The sequence below is a fragment of the Elaeis guineensis genome, chromosome 4 (assembly GCF_000442705.2).
Source record: "Elaeis guineensis isolate ETL-2024a chromosome 4, EG11, whole genome shotgun sequence".
In the NCBI taxonomy this organism is placed as follows: Eukaryota; Viridiplantae; Streptophyta; class Magnoliopsida; order Arecales; family Arecaceae; genus Elaeis; species Elaeis guineensis.
Genome location: NC_025996.2, coordinates 24,024,682 through 24,042,547, shown reverse-complemented (window position 1 = coordinate 24,042,547; position 17,866 = coordinate 24,024,682). Strand labels below are relative to the sequence as shown.

Sequence of the window (17,866 nt, the reverse complement as noted above, 5' to 3'; positions counted from 1 at the left end):
AGGAGTGTGTAGTACCAGAATCAAACAAAACTGAAGCATGAATACTAGATACAGGAATGATACCTGTCACCACAGCATTAGAGGCCTGAGCATCCTGTTGTGTGAGTGCATAGATCCTTCCTTGAGTTTTCGGCCTTTGACCTCCATCCTTTGTTTGTGTGGGTCTATTCTCATTCCTCTGGGGCAATCTGTAATTTTATGTCCTTTCTGTCCATAGCTAAAACAAGAACCAGTATTCCATGGGCAATTAAAAGACTCATGCTCTCTTCGGCCACATCTCGAACATCTAGCTGTCTCATTCTCACGATTCTTGTCATTTGCTGGCTTCTTTGCTGGACTCTTATTGTTTTGATTTCGTCCTTGAGTTCCACCAAACCTATTTCTCTTCTTCTGATTCCGTTCTCTCTCCGCATGTGCTTCATTAACTTCCCTCTCAATTATTAGAGCTTTATTCACAACTGAGGCATAAGTAGTTAACTCATAGGGTACAACTTATTTTTTAATTTCTGTCTTCAATCTCATTTCAAATTTATGTACTCTGTCTTACTCAATCTCAACTAATCTTGGAACAAACTTGGCTAACTCCGTGAATTTAGCTTCATATTCTACAACGGATCTGTTCTCCTGTTTCAGATGAATAAACTCCTTCTCTTTCTGTATTCTGACACTTCGAGGAAAGTACTTGTCAAAGAATTCATCTCGAAATCTCTCCCAAGTGAGTGGTATCCTATCGTGTTCATATTTTTGTTCAAGTATATGCCACCAGTTGTATGCCTCACCTTGTAACAGATATGCTGTGTAGTGGATCTTCTCTTCATCGTGGTATTCTTGCACGACGAATGCCTTCTCCATTTCCATAATCCAGTTATCTGCTTCCAGTGGCTCGATGGTCCCTTTGAAGGCTGGAGGGGCTAGCTTCTTAAACTCGACGATATTGTTTCTCTGTATTGGATGTTCTCCATGTCCAGGTGTCGGAGGAAAATGCTGACGTGGCTGTGCATATTGTTGTTGAAGTAACTGTTGTTATGTTTGAACTACTCCGATCAAAGTTTGCATTAGTTGAGTCATGTTCGGCTCCTCCTGTACTGTCGGAGTATTTTCGGTAGGATCAAGGATTCCCTCCTGCTGAGATGTATCACTATTCAATTGGGGAGTGTTATCACCAAGTGGATTTGATGTCCCTCCGACCGCTCCTTGAGTATTCTTGTTCACCATGGAGGCATTTTGACCTATGATAAATTTGAGATAATAACTTATCCTTAATAAGGTTATAAACTTACTTGAGACAGGTCAGATCATAATTATCATAACTAATCTCTCAAATTTTCTAATATCTACCCATCACTCGCTCATTCTATTCTATATGTCTTTATCTATCTACTTATGCTCTGATACCATATTAATTGTCACGCTCCCGACCCGAAATTGTGAATCGAGAGTCATGGCAACCGCCGCATACTCATAGAAAACTTTTTTCATAAGCATGCAAGGCATCTCATCATTATATCTTACACATAAAGTTAAATAATTTTTTTAATTTTTAACAATCAAACTTTAGTTCAAATAACAAATCAAAACTCAGTGTCCAAAAGAAAAATAATTGTCTGACAAAGTCAACACTTAAAATAAAAGTCTTGAATCAATTCTGAGAAAATCCTAAATCAAATGAGCTAACTCCATCTCTAATCGCTCTCCCAACCAAAATCCTGCATCATGCTAATTTTTTGGATCTATAAAGAAAAATATAAAACTCATCATGAGCTAAATAGCCCAGTAAGCAGTGTATACCTTTAACTGAATAAATCAGGCAATAATACTGTACATGTCGGTTTACTGATAATAACAAAATCAATATGTAAATTCATAAAATCATAATCATACTATCAATCATATATAAAATTTCAATTCATCATAATTTCAGATTATGCTTATCATCTTAAATTCATCAATTTCTTAAGTTCTTCTTACCAACCATGACTATAACCATATTTTTCCTGTGGCAGGATCATAATACCACGTATCTGCTTGCGGTAGGCTGTGAATCATCTGACAGCCAAGTCCTTTGGAACCACTGGTCTTGCTGGTGGTTTGTCGCTGGTCTCTCTGGCGATATGTCGCTGGTCTCGCTGGCGACATAAACCCTCAGGACAATCAATTACCAACGTATATGCCCCCATTGGCGGGATTCTTTATATAGTCAGATTGTCAAATTCATATCATCTTTTAATTCATATATTATTTTTAAAAATAATATAAATAAATGATATTTGAGTCAAATCAATCATATCATTCTTTATGATCATACATCATCATAATAATTTTTCAACAATAACTTCAATCATAAATAATTTCAACAAATAACTTCAATCATAAATAATTTCAACAAATAACTTCAATCATAAATAATTTCAATAATTATTTTCAATTACAATTAATTTCAATAAATATTTTCAATCACAAGCATACCATGAATTTATTTAATTTAGAATTTATAATTTACCAGATAAATTCAATAAAAGTAAACACTACTTACCTCAAAAGAAAATCTAAACTAAAAATTTTAGAAATCTTGAAAATCCTTCTCCGGACGTGATACGTCAAATATCATATTTTTTGATCAAAATTTTATCGAATTAAAAAATTAAAATTTGTTAAAATCTAATGTCCTCACATGGATTAACTAGACGACAGCGTCCAGGATTTTTGGATTGATCCATGGAAACTCTTCTTATATTTTTTTTAATTATTATTATTATATATTTTTTTTTAATTCCATAAATTTTAAAAAAATCTAAGAGAGAGAGCAGAGAGAGAAAGTTTCTCTCTCCCTTTCTTTTTCTCTCTTTTTTTTCTTCTTTTTCTTTTCTTTTCTTTTCTTCTTTTTTTTTTTCTTCTTTTTCTTTTCTCGAGCTCCTTCCTGGCCGAAACAGGGGACCAGCAGGTCCCCTCCCTTGATCGGTCGTTCAGCCTACGACCGACATGACGAACCCATCGGCAGAGGGGGGCAACCTCTCTCGAGTTCGGAGAGGCAAGGCCGGCGGTCGGTTGTGATCGCCGGCATCGAAAAACCAAAGGGAAGAAGAGACCAAACAGGGGTCCCTTCTCCGATAAAAATTGGCGACATCCGTCGCCGGCAGTCGTGCACAGAGGCATGGGAAGAAGAAGAAAGAAGAGAAGAAAATGAGGAAAGCTTACTTCGGCCTCCGGTGACCCCACCGGTGAGCAATCGCGACGAGCACGAAACAAGTATCTGCGGCTCCAATCGGAGAAATCAGGGAGGAAGAGAGGGGAAAAGGACCGGTGGAGGGCTTCTAAGGAAGGGGAGAGCCTTTTTATAGAGAGTCCTAGGACTCCTGATGGTCCTAGGACTCCCGATCACCATGGTCTCATCGGAGAAGAAGACTCTTATCGGAAGTCTTCTTCCCGATTTTCCTTGTTTCAGTTTTTTTTTTTTTTGGGGCTTGGGCTTGGGTCTTGATAGTTGGGCTTGGGCTATAACAATAACCTATAGTAACATACATTGAGATTAATTATTTTTCATATTTTAGATTAATCTGGACTCTGACTAAAGATAAACATCTAATAAAATGATAGAGATATATGTGATAGTTTAATAAAATTAAGCTCCACACAACCATCATGGATAATATCCATTTCAACCGTTGCGACTGATCAGATACTACCTCTGATGAGTAAGGCACATTATAAAAGGACCTCTATAGATTTGGTCCCCGTCTCATCCGAGAGCTCCTAAGATCCTTTCCATCGAATATACTTGAAATTAAAATTTAAAAATCAAGGTACTGCTCGACGACAATTAGAAGCATCCAAAATTTGTTCTCTTATGATTGCAGGTTGCAGATGGTTCCAAATTCATTCTATTGGGCTTGAATAATAATGGCTGGAGGTACAATTATTTCTATATTCAAGATTAAAATGTGCTATATTTAGTGGTATTAGAGCGCTATCTTTATGCTATTTTGTTCAGTCCATTGATCTTGAAGTGATATGAAAAAATTTTATATGCCATATTTTAGGTTTATTCTTAGTATATTAAAGATTATATGGTTGATATTTATAAATAAAATGAAGAACAAAAGGGCTTCCATTTGTTCCCACAACCATCGAGATGGGCTGTAGATCCAACCGGCCACTATGGTCGATTGTCTACGATCGGAGTTGATCCAATCCATTCCTGGATTCCATAAAGAATGCCTGATTTTTATTTATTTTAAAGGATAAGTGATTTATTTTTGGGTTTTAATTATTGTTTAAATAAATAAATAAAGAGGGAGAAGAATAGGGACAACAACATTCATGGTTTCCTATCGTTGTGCCCTCCCTTCGTGATGGTCAGATTTCGATTTACCTCCGACAACCATCACACCGAGCTGCTATGCTGGTCCCAGATCTCCAGTGATCACCATTCAAACCATAAGAAATTTAAAAAAAAAAAAAGAGGGAGGAATAGGACCAATTGTGTGCCCTCCTCCTCCCATCACGGTGGCCGAGCTTCTGTTTGATGAGGATAGCCAGACCTCCAGCCTACATCCGCTAGCCACCCACAATCACTAGCAACCATCAAAAATAAAAAAAAAAGGAGAAAGGAGGAAAAGCCACCGAATCTTGTTTTCACCGACAGTTATCCTCTTGATCATCGATGAAAATTGGCCGAAGACCTTCGAAAAATAATGGCAATCCGCCAATCAGGATGTGCTTACCTGATCTAATATTTTGAGTGAAAAAATTTCATCACTTATGGATGAAAGTACATTAGAATAGAAGAGCTTTTTGAGAAAGTTGAGCGTTCCTATCGACTCGATTTGCTCTACAAGAAGTCTAATGTAGCATATTAGGGGATCCTTCCTTCATGTCATAAGACATGTATTCTCTTGAATGTTATTGAGCAGAAATTAATATAAGTTCTGACAAGACAAATACTGACATCCATGAGCATATTATGTAGATAAGAAATATCACAGTATGGTAATCCGATATTAAAGTTTTCATATCAGATACCCTTTTAGTCTATTTTATTCTTATTTTTTTCATCAGAGTACGATCTCTTTAAGATCTCCTATAAATATACATATGAGAATTGGACTGATCAAATATCACTACAACAAAAATGATCATTAGTGATATTTTTAGATGTCGTCATAGATCAAAAAAAATATCATAAATATCTTTAGCGGCATTTTTATGATTTTTTCTTTTGTGTTGTCTTAACGTAGTGTCAGCAATTAATTATCGATATTTTTAAAAAAATATCGATAAAAATTTTTATTTTAGCAGCATATATAAGTATCTTTAAAATTTTAATGCCAGTATTTTTTATATATCCATAAAAATTATCAAAAAATAAACTATCTATAGTAGAATTAGAACAAGAGTAGGATTCGAATAAATAATTTTTTATTTGAATGGTAACTCTTAACCACCAACTCATAACTTATGTTATTAACATATAAGTATAGTTATTTAATTTATTAACATATATTCACATCATTAAATAAGTAATTAAGAATATATATGAATAATAACATATTTTATAACATCGGTATAACTGAATCAAGCTCTATATAAAATTTATAATTTAAAATTTAATGATAATTTTTTAAAATCTTATAAATTATTATATTATTTATCGATATATTTATTAAATATCATAAAATATAAATTTATAGTAGTATTTATAATAAAATATCATAAAATATAAATTTATTATGATATTTATAATAAAATATCATAAAATATAAATTTATAGTGACATTTATGATAAAATATCACTAATAAAAAAAATACCTATTGAAAGATAGTGGTATTTTTACCAAAATACAGTAAAAAAAAAGATTTTAGCGATATATAATAAGAAATATCATAAGCAATTTGTTGCTAAAATTTTTTTTTATTGTAGTGTATATATAAGTGGAGAAGAGATTAAGAGAGGAGAAGATAGAAAATATGAACTTTGCTTCATATCAAGCCAGTGGAAAAGTAGATAAAAAAAAAAGATATACCCAATGCAAAAGAGAAAAAATATTTATTGTGGCATTAGGTGAAGCCATTAATAAAGTTGTCAAATACTTCTTCTGCAAATAAATAGGATACTTAAAAAAAACTGGATGAAGTATGAAAGTTAACTACAAAAAAAAAATTTTCTTTACTCTTGTATATTTTGAATCTAATTTAGTAAATATTTTTAATTCTACCTGATGTATTAACTCTAGTGCATTTATACACATTATCAATAATTTTATAGAACTTCCTATTAAGAAAGTTTCTGATTAAAAGTGAATCATCTATACTCATTAAAAATCAAGTATGTTCACTTATCAAGACAGTTGGATACTACAAGATAGTCTTAGATTCTGAAGTTGATTTTCATATTCTTTTGAAAATTCTTCTATGTTATGGCATTGGAGAGTAGAGAAAATTTTCAAAGAAAAAATCATAAAGCTAGTGTAAGGTAGGATCTTAGGATCATTAAAATTCCATGATTTTGTGACATCTGTTGATTGCATAAAGAAAAAGCAAATATACACATTTAAGAAAGGTGTAAGGTTGATTAAAGAAACTTTAGAAACCATTCACACAACTATTATATGCAAATTTTTTCCCATATCTAATAGGTAAAAGTATTTCTTCACACTCATTGATAACTATTCACAATATCTATTTGTACCTTCTATTTCATAAGGTTGATGTCTTTAAAGAGTTTGAAACAAAAGTAAAGAGACAACCAGGAAAAGTAATTAAAGTAGTTAGATCCGACAGAGATAATGAGTATTATGGTAGATATACTGAAATGGGACACAGACTAGGACCATTAGCAAAATTCTTAAAGAAACATGATATTATATTCTAGTACGTAATGTCAAAGCATGCTAGATCAATATGGTGTAGCTAAAAGAAGGAGTATGATGCTTAAAAAAATGGTTCAAGCTATGATTCTACTCTATCTATTTGCTTGTAGGGTGAGATTCTAAAAATAGTTATACATATCTTGAATAAGATCTCTACTAAGACAATCCAAAAGACTCTTTATGAGTTATGGACTGATAGAAAATCTATTTTGAGATATATGCTATGAAGTTGTCCAACTGAAGTCATGGTTTATAACCTATAAGGAAAGATATTTGATCTCAGAGCAACCAGTAATTTCTTCATTGATTATCCAGAGAGATCAAAAGAGTATAGATTTTCTTGTCTATCTTGTAAATCACATATATCAGAAACTAATAAAGTGAGATTTTTAGAAAATGATATTTTTAGTGGAAGTGAAGAATCTTAAGACATCATCTTTGAGCAAATACTGGACCTATAAAGCAGACTGAAGTGATGATTTCTATTATTATTTCTTGAGATAACATATAAGAGGGATTATCACTTTATCAAGGTCCACTCTATGAGATTTCTATTGTCAAAGAAGTAACTGTCTAACCACTGTCATAAGTGGATCAAAAGATAGCTCTCTAGAGATCTATTAAAATAAAAAAAAATCTACCACACCTCTAAATTATGTGGTGTATCTGACTAATATAGATGAAAAAGGATGTGACTCTGAGATCTTCTTATAAGCTATGAAAGGTGAGAAATCTTTACAGTAGTTGGATGCCATAAAAGAAGAGCTGGGCTCTATGGATGACAACCATGTATAGAAATAAGTTGACCTACCTAAAGGATGTGACAATATATTCCAAAAGAATCTATATAACTGAAAGAAATTCCAATGGAAAGGTCAAACAATAAAAAGCCAGACTTATGGTAAGGGGTTACTCAAAAAGAGGGCATTAACTTTAAAAAGATCTATTCTTCTATTTCTTCAAAGAACTCTTTTAAAATAATCATGGCCTTAATAGCTTATTTTTGACATAGAGTTACATTGGATGGATGTAGAAACAATCTTTCTTGATAGTGATCTAGAACAATCCAAGGGTTTTTTTGGCCAGTGGACAAGAGCACATGATTTGCAAATTAAAAAAATATAGTTATCGATTTAAATGAACTTTTTACACCATGGTATCTTGATGAGATAATCATGTTCTTTAGGTTTAAAGAAAATTTTATTGATTAATGTATATACCTGAAGGTTAGTGGGAGTAAGTTCATAATTTTGATATTATGTAAATTATATTCTGCTTGTCAATAGTGATTTTAGTCTGTTGAAGGAAATCAAAATATTTTATTTCAATATTTTGGGATATAAAATATGGATGAAGCTGCTTATGTTATCAATGTTGAGATTCATAGAGATAAATCCTTAAGACTATTTAGACTATCTTAAAGGACTTACATCTCTATAGCATAAATTTGAGATTATATATATATATATATATATATATATATATATATATATATATATATATTCTTCTAGGTGTGCTTATATTATAAAGGATGATAAATTTAATAAAGCTCAATATCTAAGAGTTAAGATAAAGATAGAGGAAATAAGGTTTATAACCTATGCATATGATGTTGGGAGTCTATGCCATGTTTATGTGCATTCAAACATTATTTTTATTATATCGATGCTTGGACATTATCAACATAATCTAGGAATGGAGCATAGGAAACTGTAAAGAAAGTTATGTATTATCTATAGGATAGAAAAATTTACATATTCACATACAGTCTGTCTGATCATTACAAAATAATAAGCTATTAGGATTTACACTTTACTGGATGCACTAATAGTAGAAAATCTATTATTGAAATATCTTTCTACTTACAAAAGGTGATATTGGGGTAGATCCTCATCACTTAGCCGATTATGTTCCGTCGACTAAGTTGAGCTGACAATATTACGTCGGCTAAGTTGAGCCGACTATGTTCCGTCGATTAAATTCAACCGACAATCCACAACAATTGATTCTTTCTCACCTCTACACGATCAGATTGCTGTGATTCAACCCAATCTAGATCAATGAGTCTTATCCTAGTCGATATTCAATCGACTAAAATCGACGAAACTTGACCACTGACAAAGGCAACGGATCTAATCGACCGACATCTAGCCGACTTGGTTCGGCATGCAACCTATGATTAACTGGTGATACTCGACATATAGCCAACTGCTTTCTCGATGCCATACCGACTACTTAAATTTTGTACATTCAAAAATTGATGATGGTTATTCAGTATGGCATTAACTACATTCAAATATGAAGCATAATAATCACCCACGAGCGGTCCATTACTTGATCTTAACAACAGTTTATAAGGTAACCGCCCACTAAATGCCATAACTCTCATGTCCTAAACATTCAGGGATGAGAGTTACACAGTAACGACATCATCTATCCTACAAATATCGGTAAGCAATGGAAGACCTGATAAACTTTATTATTATAAGCTTTTGCTCTCATTTTTGGTTCTCTTTGGTTGTTTTCTTTCTCCAGCAACTTAAACATTGGAGGATCCCTCGTCGAACAACTTTCGATAAGTGAATTTATTTTGTAGGTTTCCTGCTGTTCAATATCAAAGTGTAACAACTCGGCTCTCGACTGACTATCTCACCAGAGACAGGCTGCAACAGCTTAGCGTGCCAAGAAGGAAAAGAAGGAAATATTTTTCTCAGAATCATAAGGCCAAAGTGAGAGTGCAAAATACTTTCATGAATTTGCTCGATGCTTATTGCAGCCTGATGCACCTCCGAGACTCTTGAGGAGCCAAGTGCTTCACGATCAATAGTAACCGTGGACCACTAGTAATTTGCTGCCTTGGTGCAGTAAGTTAAAATATTGACAGAGGCTATCCACAGCCTGCAACAGACTATGGGACAGCAGTAGCAGCGGCAGGAGCGACCGAAGGAATCGGTGCCACAGATGAGTCATCGATCCATCTGACACTCATCTCGTCCTGACTCTTGACACGCCCCATGTGCCGACTCGATGATCGTCGATCTCCTTCTCCTTGACTAGTTTCACAAAAGGGGAAGAGGCTGCAACCTTTGTCAAGTTCTTCTAGGAAAGGTTCTACCCCCGAATACTCTCAGTATCTCGATGAATCTCAAAATAGTTGGATGAGTATGATCGCAAACTGAGGAAGCTGGACCGCTGGCTGAATCAGCTCCAAATAAATAATCGAGATTCTACCAACGAACTCAGCATAACACTCATCCACCCTTCTTCGATAAATTCTGGATGAGCCATTCTTAATCAGTTCAAGATGCCACAGATCGAGCCGTACAATGGCTCCACCAATCCACATGACCATCTTGAGAGCTACAAAGCTCTCATGCTTCTTCAAAGGGCATCCAACGCCCTCCTTTGTATAGCCTTTCTGATTACTCTCTGAAATTCTATCCGAACATGGTACTTTGGACTTCAACTAGAGAGAATTCTTTTATTTGAGCAGTTCGAATAGCTTTTCGTAGCATACTTCGGCACCAACCGAAAGATGTCACGAACTTTCGATAGCTTTTTCTCTATCAAACAACAAGATAGAAAATCTCTATGAGATTTTATGGCACATTTTAATGCCACCACCTTGGAGGTCTGGGATCTCAATGAGTCGATGGTCATCATAGCCATAAAGAGAGGATTGTGGAGCTCCAGGTAAACCTACTCCCTGGACAAGATCCTTCCCTGATCTTTCACCAAACTCTGTGAGTGCATGCAGAAGTACATTCACATCAGGAGGGTGCAACTGATTGGCACCAATCCGATAACAAAGATTAGAAGAAAAGATGAAGAAGGAAGAAACCTCTGCAGGGTCCAGTCGAATCCATGCTGAGAGAGAGGCTCCACCTATCTGACCAAGTTCGAAGCTTAAAAATTTTGATGGGAGGTACTACTCTTATATTCCTTTAACTACTCCTTGTATGCAGATTCTCATTGAGATAGAGGGGGAGAGCTACCCCCGATGACCTCAATCGATGAAGTCATGATCGATATCTCACAACAGGAAGCACTACTCTCAATTTCATCATGATCATGGTCACGATATGGAACAATGCATCCAGTTGAAGGATGAGATAGAGGCCTTAATAAGATAGGGATATCTTGAGAAATATCTATGGGACCGACCTGTGTAGTTATCTGTTGATCCTCAACCACCACCATCTCCTGAGAAAAAACTCACACTCAATCGATGGTGGGCATGATCAACATCATCTCGACAAGACCGAGACTATGGGAGGCAAACAACTCAGAAGGATCATATAAAATTTTGACAGTTTTACGATCAAGGGCGTACAAAATTGAGAACTTAGATAATATGAAATTTTTTTAATATGAAATACTGAGAATCTACGGATGTACTATCAGTAAGAATACTTTATAAATAAATAAATTTTTTTTACAATTTTGTGCCGCATAGTTGAAATACTCTGTAATATATCGAACAACATGTTTGCTTGACATCCGATTAAATAATTGCATCGTCAGCTAGTACCTGATAAAATATTATTCGACTAACACCCGATTAATGAAAAAGCAAAATAATTTGATAAGCCATAAGGTTCGGCTACCGCAAGTGTATCAACTATGGCCTAAGGACTGCAAGTTTATCAGCTACGGTATGCATGCAGGCCAAAGCGGACAATAAAGTAGTTAATCGGCTTTAATCCAATTGACTAAGGATCAAATGATCTGAAATAAACTAGAAAAACTTTCTCTGATCGACTATGTTTCAATTCGATGGAATGATTTACGACTATGTTTCGATTCGATGGAATGATCCACGACTATATTCTGATTCGATGGAATGATCTACGACTATGTTCCGATCGATGAAATAATCTACAACTATATTCCAATTCGATGGAATGATTTACGACTATATTTCGATTCGATGGAATAATCTACAACTATATTCCAATTTGACGGAATGATTTGCAACTATGCTTCGATTCGTCGACTATACTTCAAATTCAATGAGATGTTCTACAAAATGATGACTCATTTTAAGAAATGATGGAACAGCTAGGCATAGTTTTCAGGGCAACAATAAGTGAAGATTGTCGAAAAAAAGTAACTCGGATCCATACGACAATTAGCTCTTCTTGTTCTATTAAAAGCTACAGAATCGAACTCAGGAGTTGGAGGCAAATGTTGGATAGATCCTCATCGCTTACGATAATTAACTCCTCTCATCCAATTAAAAGCTACAGAATCGGACTCAGGAGTTGGGGAGTAAGCTTTGGGATAGATCTTCGTCGCTTAGCTGATTATGTTTCATCAACTAAGTTGATCCGACTATGTTCCACCGACTAAATGGAGCCGATTACATTCCGCCAATTAAAATCAACCGACTAAGTCCACAAAAATTGATTCTTTCTCACCTTGCACTGACCGAGTTGCTGTGATTCAAGTCGACGTAGATCAACGAGTCTTGTCCTAGTCAGTGTTCAACCGATTAAAATTGATGAGACTTGACCACCGACTAAAGGTGATGGACCTAATCAAGTCAACATCTAACCAACTTGGTTCGACATGCAACCTACAATTAATTTATGATACTCAGTATACAGTCAACTACTTCTTCGATGTCATACCGACTACTTGAATTCCGTATATTCGAAATCGATGAAGGTTATTCAGCATGGCATTAAGTAGAGCACAATAATTACCCATGAACGACCTATTACTCATCTTAACGATAGTTTATGAGTTAACCACCCACTAAATGTCATAACTCCCACATCCTGAATATTTAAGGATGAGAGTTATACAATAACGGCATCACCTACCCTATAAATATTGGTAAGCAATGGGGGACCTGATAAGCTTTATTATTATAAGCTTTCTCTCTCCTTTTGGTTCTTTTTGGCTGTTCCTTTTCTCCGACTAACTTAAGCATTGGAGGATTTTTCGTCGGATAACTTTCGACAAATAGACTTATTTTGTAGGTTTCCTGTCGTTCAACATCAAGATGCAACAACTCGGCTCTTGACCAACTATCTCGTTGGAGATAGACTACAACAGATGCTATGTCATGGATGAGTGTAAAATAAGATCTTGTTCACTACATCCAATATGAAAGTAAAGTACATAGCTTATATAAGACTTATTCAAAAGCTATATGGTTGTAAAATTTTATCACAAAATTTAGAGTTGTTGCTCTATTAACAGACTGATAAAAATTTACTATGATAATTCTGCAGTAAAATTCTCTAACAATACGAAGAGTATAAGTACTTGCAAGTATATTAGTATCAATTACTTGGCTCTTCATGAAAGAATAAAAGAGATTATAGTATCTGTAAAATATATTAAAGAAAAACTGATGATTATAGATCACTAATTAAAGGTCTTAGTCCTATGATTTTGAAGATCAGGTGGATTATATGGGATATAGCTTATGATATGTATTGGACACTATGTATAAAGTCATTACATTGAATTTTATGATGAACTTTAATTTATTTTATGCTAATTAGCTGTTTATCCTATGATATAAAGATGATCAAGGAATAGTCAAAATTTTATCTGTTCATAAAGTACAATTTCACATAAAAAATTTGACTATAAAATGTCATTAGTATTGTGATACATAGAAGGTCTTGTGTTGATTGATAACGTATTTATCACCATAATTTATACTGATAATTATTTTGTAATCAAGCATATAGTATATATCCTATGGAGGAATTAAATTTTAAATATGGCTATGTTAGTTTTCAACCATCAGATCCAGATAAGATTTTATTAAAAATTTTTGAAATACTTTAAATAATTAAAATGAAGATGCTTATATTAGGTCGGATCAAGTAGGAGAATGTTGTAATTTATTTGATTAAACTCATCCAGATGTAGCCCATACTAACACATATAGAAATTTATTTTATATGTTTTAGATTGATCTGCACTCTAATTAAAGATAAATCTTCGAAAAAATGATAGGAATATATTTAATGGTTTGATAAAGTTGAGCTATACATAACCATCGTAGATAATATTCATCTTCCAGTCGTTGCAACTAATTCAGATATTTCTTCTAATAGGTGAGAAATGTTGTAAAAGAACTTCTACAGATTTAGTCCTTGACTCATCTGAGAGCTTGAGAGATCTTTTTCATCAAGTATACTTAGAGTTGGAATTGAAAAACCAAGATACTGCTCGACGATGGTGAGGAGCATCCAGTGTAAAGGTTATCCGTAGAAAATTTTAATTTTGAATGCATAAATAATCATACATCTAACCATTATCATTCAAGCCCGCCCATGTGCGACCACATGAATCATACGTACACTCCGATGGGCTCCATCAATCATCTGGTCATCTAGATGTTTGGTCGATAGGAATGCAAGCATGTGATTGCTGTTGTGCACCGCCACATGGTGCAGGATATGCTTTCTCATCTCACACATGCAAATAAGGCCCTACTTCGAGCCAACAAAATACTAAAAATGGATCCTTTCCTTTGACTTAAACTAAGTTTGAATGTCTAATTACATGCACCAAAACAAGCCGTACATATAAAGAAGTTACCAATATTCCACTTTGAACTAACCAAATGCTCAAAATGGGCTCCTCTCCTCTGACTTAAATTAATTTTGGACGCCCAATTATAGGAAACAAAACAAGGCTATATATAAAATAGTTATCAAAATAAAAACTAGATATATAATTTCTGGTTAATAAAAAGCATATATAAAATAATAATTGATCTAAGAAGCAGACCAAAGTCAATTAACTCATTACGCATTATATGTACCCTATTGGCCCTTTTGTACGATGGTCTCCCTTGCGAGGCATGAAAACACATTGAGGCATATAAATTTTGCATGAAATCACTGAGCAGTAAAATCTGCAAGCTCATGAAAACTCTACAATTTAGTAATTCAGTACTTAAAATAGATTATGGTTAGAGATGGCATTAGATCGGATATAGATCGAATTGATTAATTTTTGTATGTATTCTATAATTAAAAATATCATATCCATACCCATTTGGACTGATCCAAATCTGCTTTAAATATTTTATCTAGAACTCATATCTGTCTCAATTTTAATCGAGTAAAATCCATCCCATGCAGATCAGATCGAGTCGGATATCCGAAGAGTTGGTTATAATTATCATCCCTAGGTGCCGTAGCCTAAAACTAGAATCCTTTGAGTATTGTGCAATTCTGAGTGGCCAACGCTAAGAGATGGTTTAAGATTACACATGCTATATCATACACAATGCACGTTATTTGATGGCAGTTTATTTTTTTGATGGCGTCCATCTAGGGCTGCACAGTATTATGCGATGTCATATGTGAACCATAGAGGATCCTTGCTCATCTTGAAAATCTTAAGATTGACAGATTCAAGCACCATGCCAATTCTTCCCTCTAATCTTCCTGTTTCCTTTTGCCACCCACTTGCTCCAACTAAGATGCCAGCTAGCTTAGCGGAGGCTGGTTGGCGCCCTGCCAAGACAAATCAGTCAAACAACTAGGTTTGAAATCTCTACTATTCAAATATAGGATTAGAATTGTGTTTAAACAGTTGAATCAAATGATTTCTCTTCTGATATTAGTGTGCTTAAAAGGCTATTTAGAATAAAGTTGAGTTATTTTAAATTTTATTTTTTATTATTATAAGAATATTAGTTTGAGTCTAAATCAGTTTACTCTATTATATATATCCTTGTAATCTTAAAGGGAGTAGTTGTAATTGAGCATCCTAGATATGTGATGGATTGGAGGCTAGAATTTATGAAGTAATTTTATACTCGATAATCTCTAGTTTTTTATAGTGAAGCTTTTGCAGCGTCTCTGTCCGTGGATGTAAATCAATAGATAGACCCATATAAATTTTGTGCCTTTTTTTTTTCTTCTTTTGTTTTTTTTTTTTCTTTTTATATCATTATTTTCTCTATCAGTCGCAGCAGGTATGGATGGCGTACGTTTGCCAAGGCGTTCCAAGTTTCCAACCCTTTAAGCAGAGGGTTCAAGACGGTATAAGAAAGTTGTTTTCTATAAGAGCATTATATCCTTCACATGGAACCGACCCCTCAAAATACCAGTGGGGTTAAATCTGATAAGAGTCAGGCACTACCACTCATCTGTTCTGGATAAGATCTTTTCAAGCGAGGAGTGGCACCAAAAGCCACATAAAGTGGCAACAAAAGCAAGAGCTTTTAGGCAAGCCATGGAAACTCTCCTTCAGCAAGTGGCGCTGCCATCACCTCTCCACATTACAAGAGCTTCTACATGGATGAATAGAAGCCCAGTTCCCATCCTTCCCACAAGTCCTGTCCATATGCTGCCTCAAAGAGAAGGGCTAAAGAGCTGCAAGGCCAAGGCAGAGGATTCGGAAAAACTGCCTCGGATAAGAACAGAAGGCCAGAAGAAGGTGATATCAACAATAACACTCAGAACGACGGAGACGATGAGATACCCCCAGATGTGTTCAATAGGTTGATACGTCGTATGCTGTTCTCCGTCGGGATCCCAATGGGATTGGGCATTGGCTTGTTGTACGTGCTAAGTTTGCTCAAGAAAGGCAACATATGGGAGGTGCCTGGATGGCTGCCATTCCTGACCATCCTACTCTCTTTCGGGACGTCAGCGATGGGCATTGCTTATGCTACTCTGACTACCAGCTGGGATCAAAACAAGGAGGGTTCCCTTCTAGGATGGGAGGAAGCCCAGAAAAACTGGCCTGAGCTGTGGAAGGAAGAAGATGATAAGAGATGAATTTTAATGTAAAATATTGTGATTCCAAGTTCATGTTTGCAATGCTAAAGGTTCTCCACCACGTCAGCTGCTTTACAGAGCTTGTAGGAGATGGACTAAATAAGAAGAAATGTAGAATATTAAAGCTATTCCCTAAAAGTTTTTATGATCCCAATTGGCAACAGAAAATATGACCATCTTAGCTATCAACCTCTTCAGCATATATGAAATCTTTGGTGTTGATCAGTATCATGATGAACCATATTCTTATTTTGGACCAGCTCATTTTTTGTCGCTCACCCCAAATCGAGCACCTCCTTTGATCAAGATTGTCAAATGCCCACAACCTAGCGGCTTGGACCAAGGCAGTGGAGGACCAGAAGGTTAGCTAATTTTTTTCATTCATCCATTATAATACATCCGTAATTGCCTCCATGCCTCGTGCTAGCACGAAAGCGTCAGAACCTGGAAAGCTGCTGAACGAAACGGGCTCCGGGAGAGGCCGGGAAAAACCAGAGGAAGCTGTTGTTCTCGGAGTCCTTGTTCCACACCCCACTTGTCTTGACCTTTTACCACAACATGCAGGACTATGAAAGACACAAGTGCGTCAAGTATCCGTACAAGTCTGGACTGAAATTACCACTGGTGTTAGGCGCAAGCCTCTCTCGTCGTCACAGAGGAGATTGACCATCATGATTTCCCATGCAAAAAGATGGCCGAATACAGAGTAACGCTACGCTCCCTGCTCAGCTCCCCATCCCATCTAACAGCATTACACACTGAGCAGTCGAGTTTCATGTGAAAGAAGATGACACACAGAATTGCATGCCGGATTAGCAAGATTATGTCTGCCCGTCGATACCTGTGCAAAGGCCTCCATAGATCCAATCTTTCTGTACGTACGAACTTAGTGCTGCTCGTAGCATTTGTACCATAATATAAATCCTGCAAATCCTCAAAAGTGATGATGGAGGATAATGCACTATCAAACAAAGCATCAAGACGAGTCATGGGCATTGATGAGCCTTTGTTGTGCCATCAATCAGCAAGAAACATTTTCCATCAAAAAATCAGTAGGAAATGATTCGCAATGATCTAAAATATAAAATGTGCATGCTAAGATTGCGATACAGTTGTCCTACTAGGATAAGAAAAGCAGTGCAATTTCAATGTTTTAGTGAGGCGGGCCACTCAATGACAATGGAAATATCAGGCAGGCAGGGATTGGGAGCCAAATTTTAAGAAAATTCATAT

At 35.3% G+C, this 17,866-nt stretch overlaps 1 protein-coding gene across 1 annotated transcript; it reads left to right on the top strand.

Moving 5' to 3' along the window:
- Positions 1 to 16,001: 16,001 nt before the first annotated feature.
- LOC105043326 (uncharacterized protein PAM68-like) lies at positions 16,002 to 16,861 on the top strand. The gene is given in 2 exon segments (XM_029264057.2): positions 16,002 to 16,200; positions 16,203 to 16,861. Coding segments are annotated over 2 exon segments (546 nt in total). The 5' UTR covers positions 16,002 to 16,085; the 3' UTR covers positions 16,634 to 16,861.
- Positions 16,862 to 17,866: the final 1,005 nt, after the last annotated feature.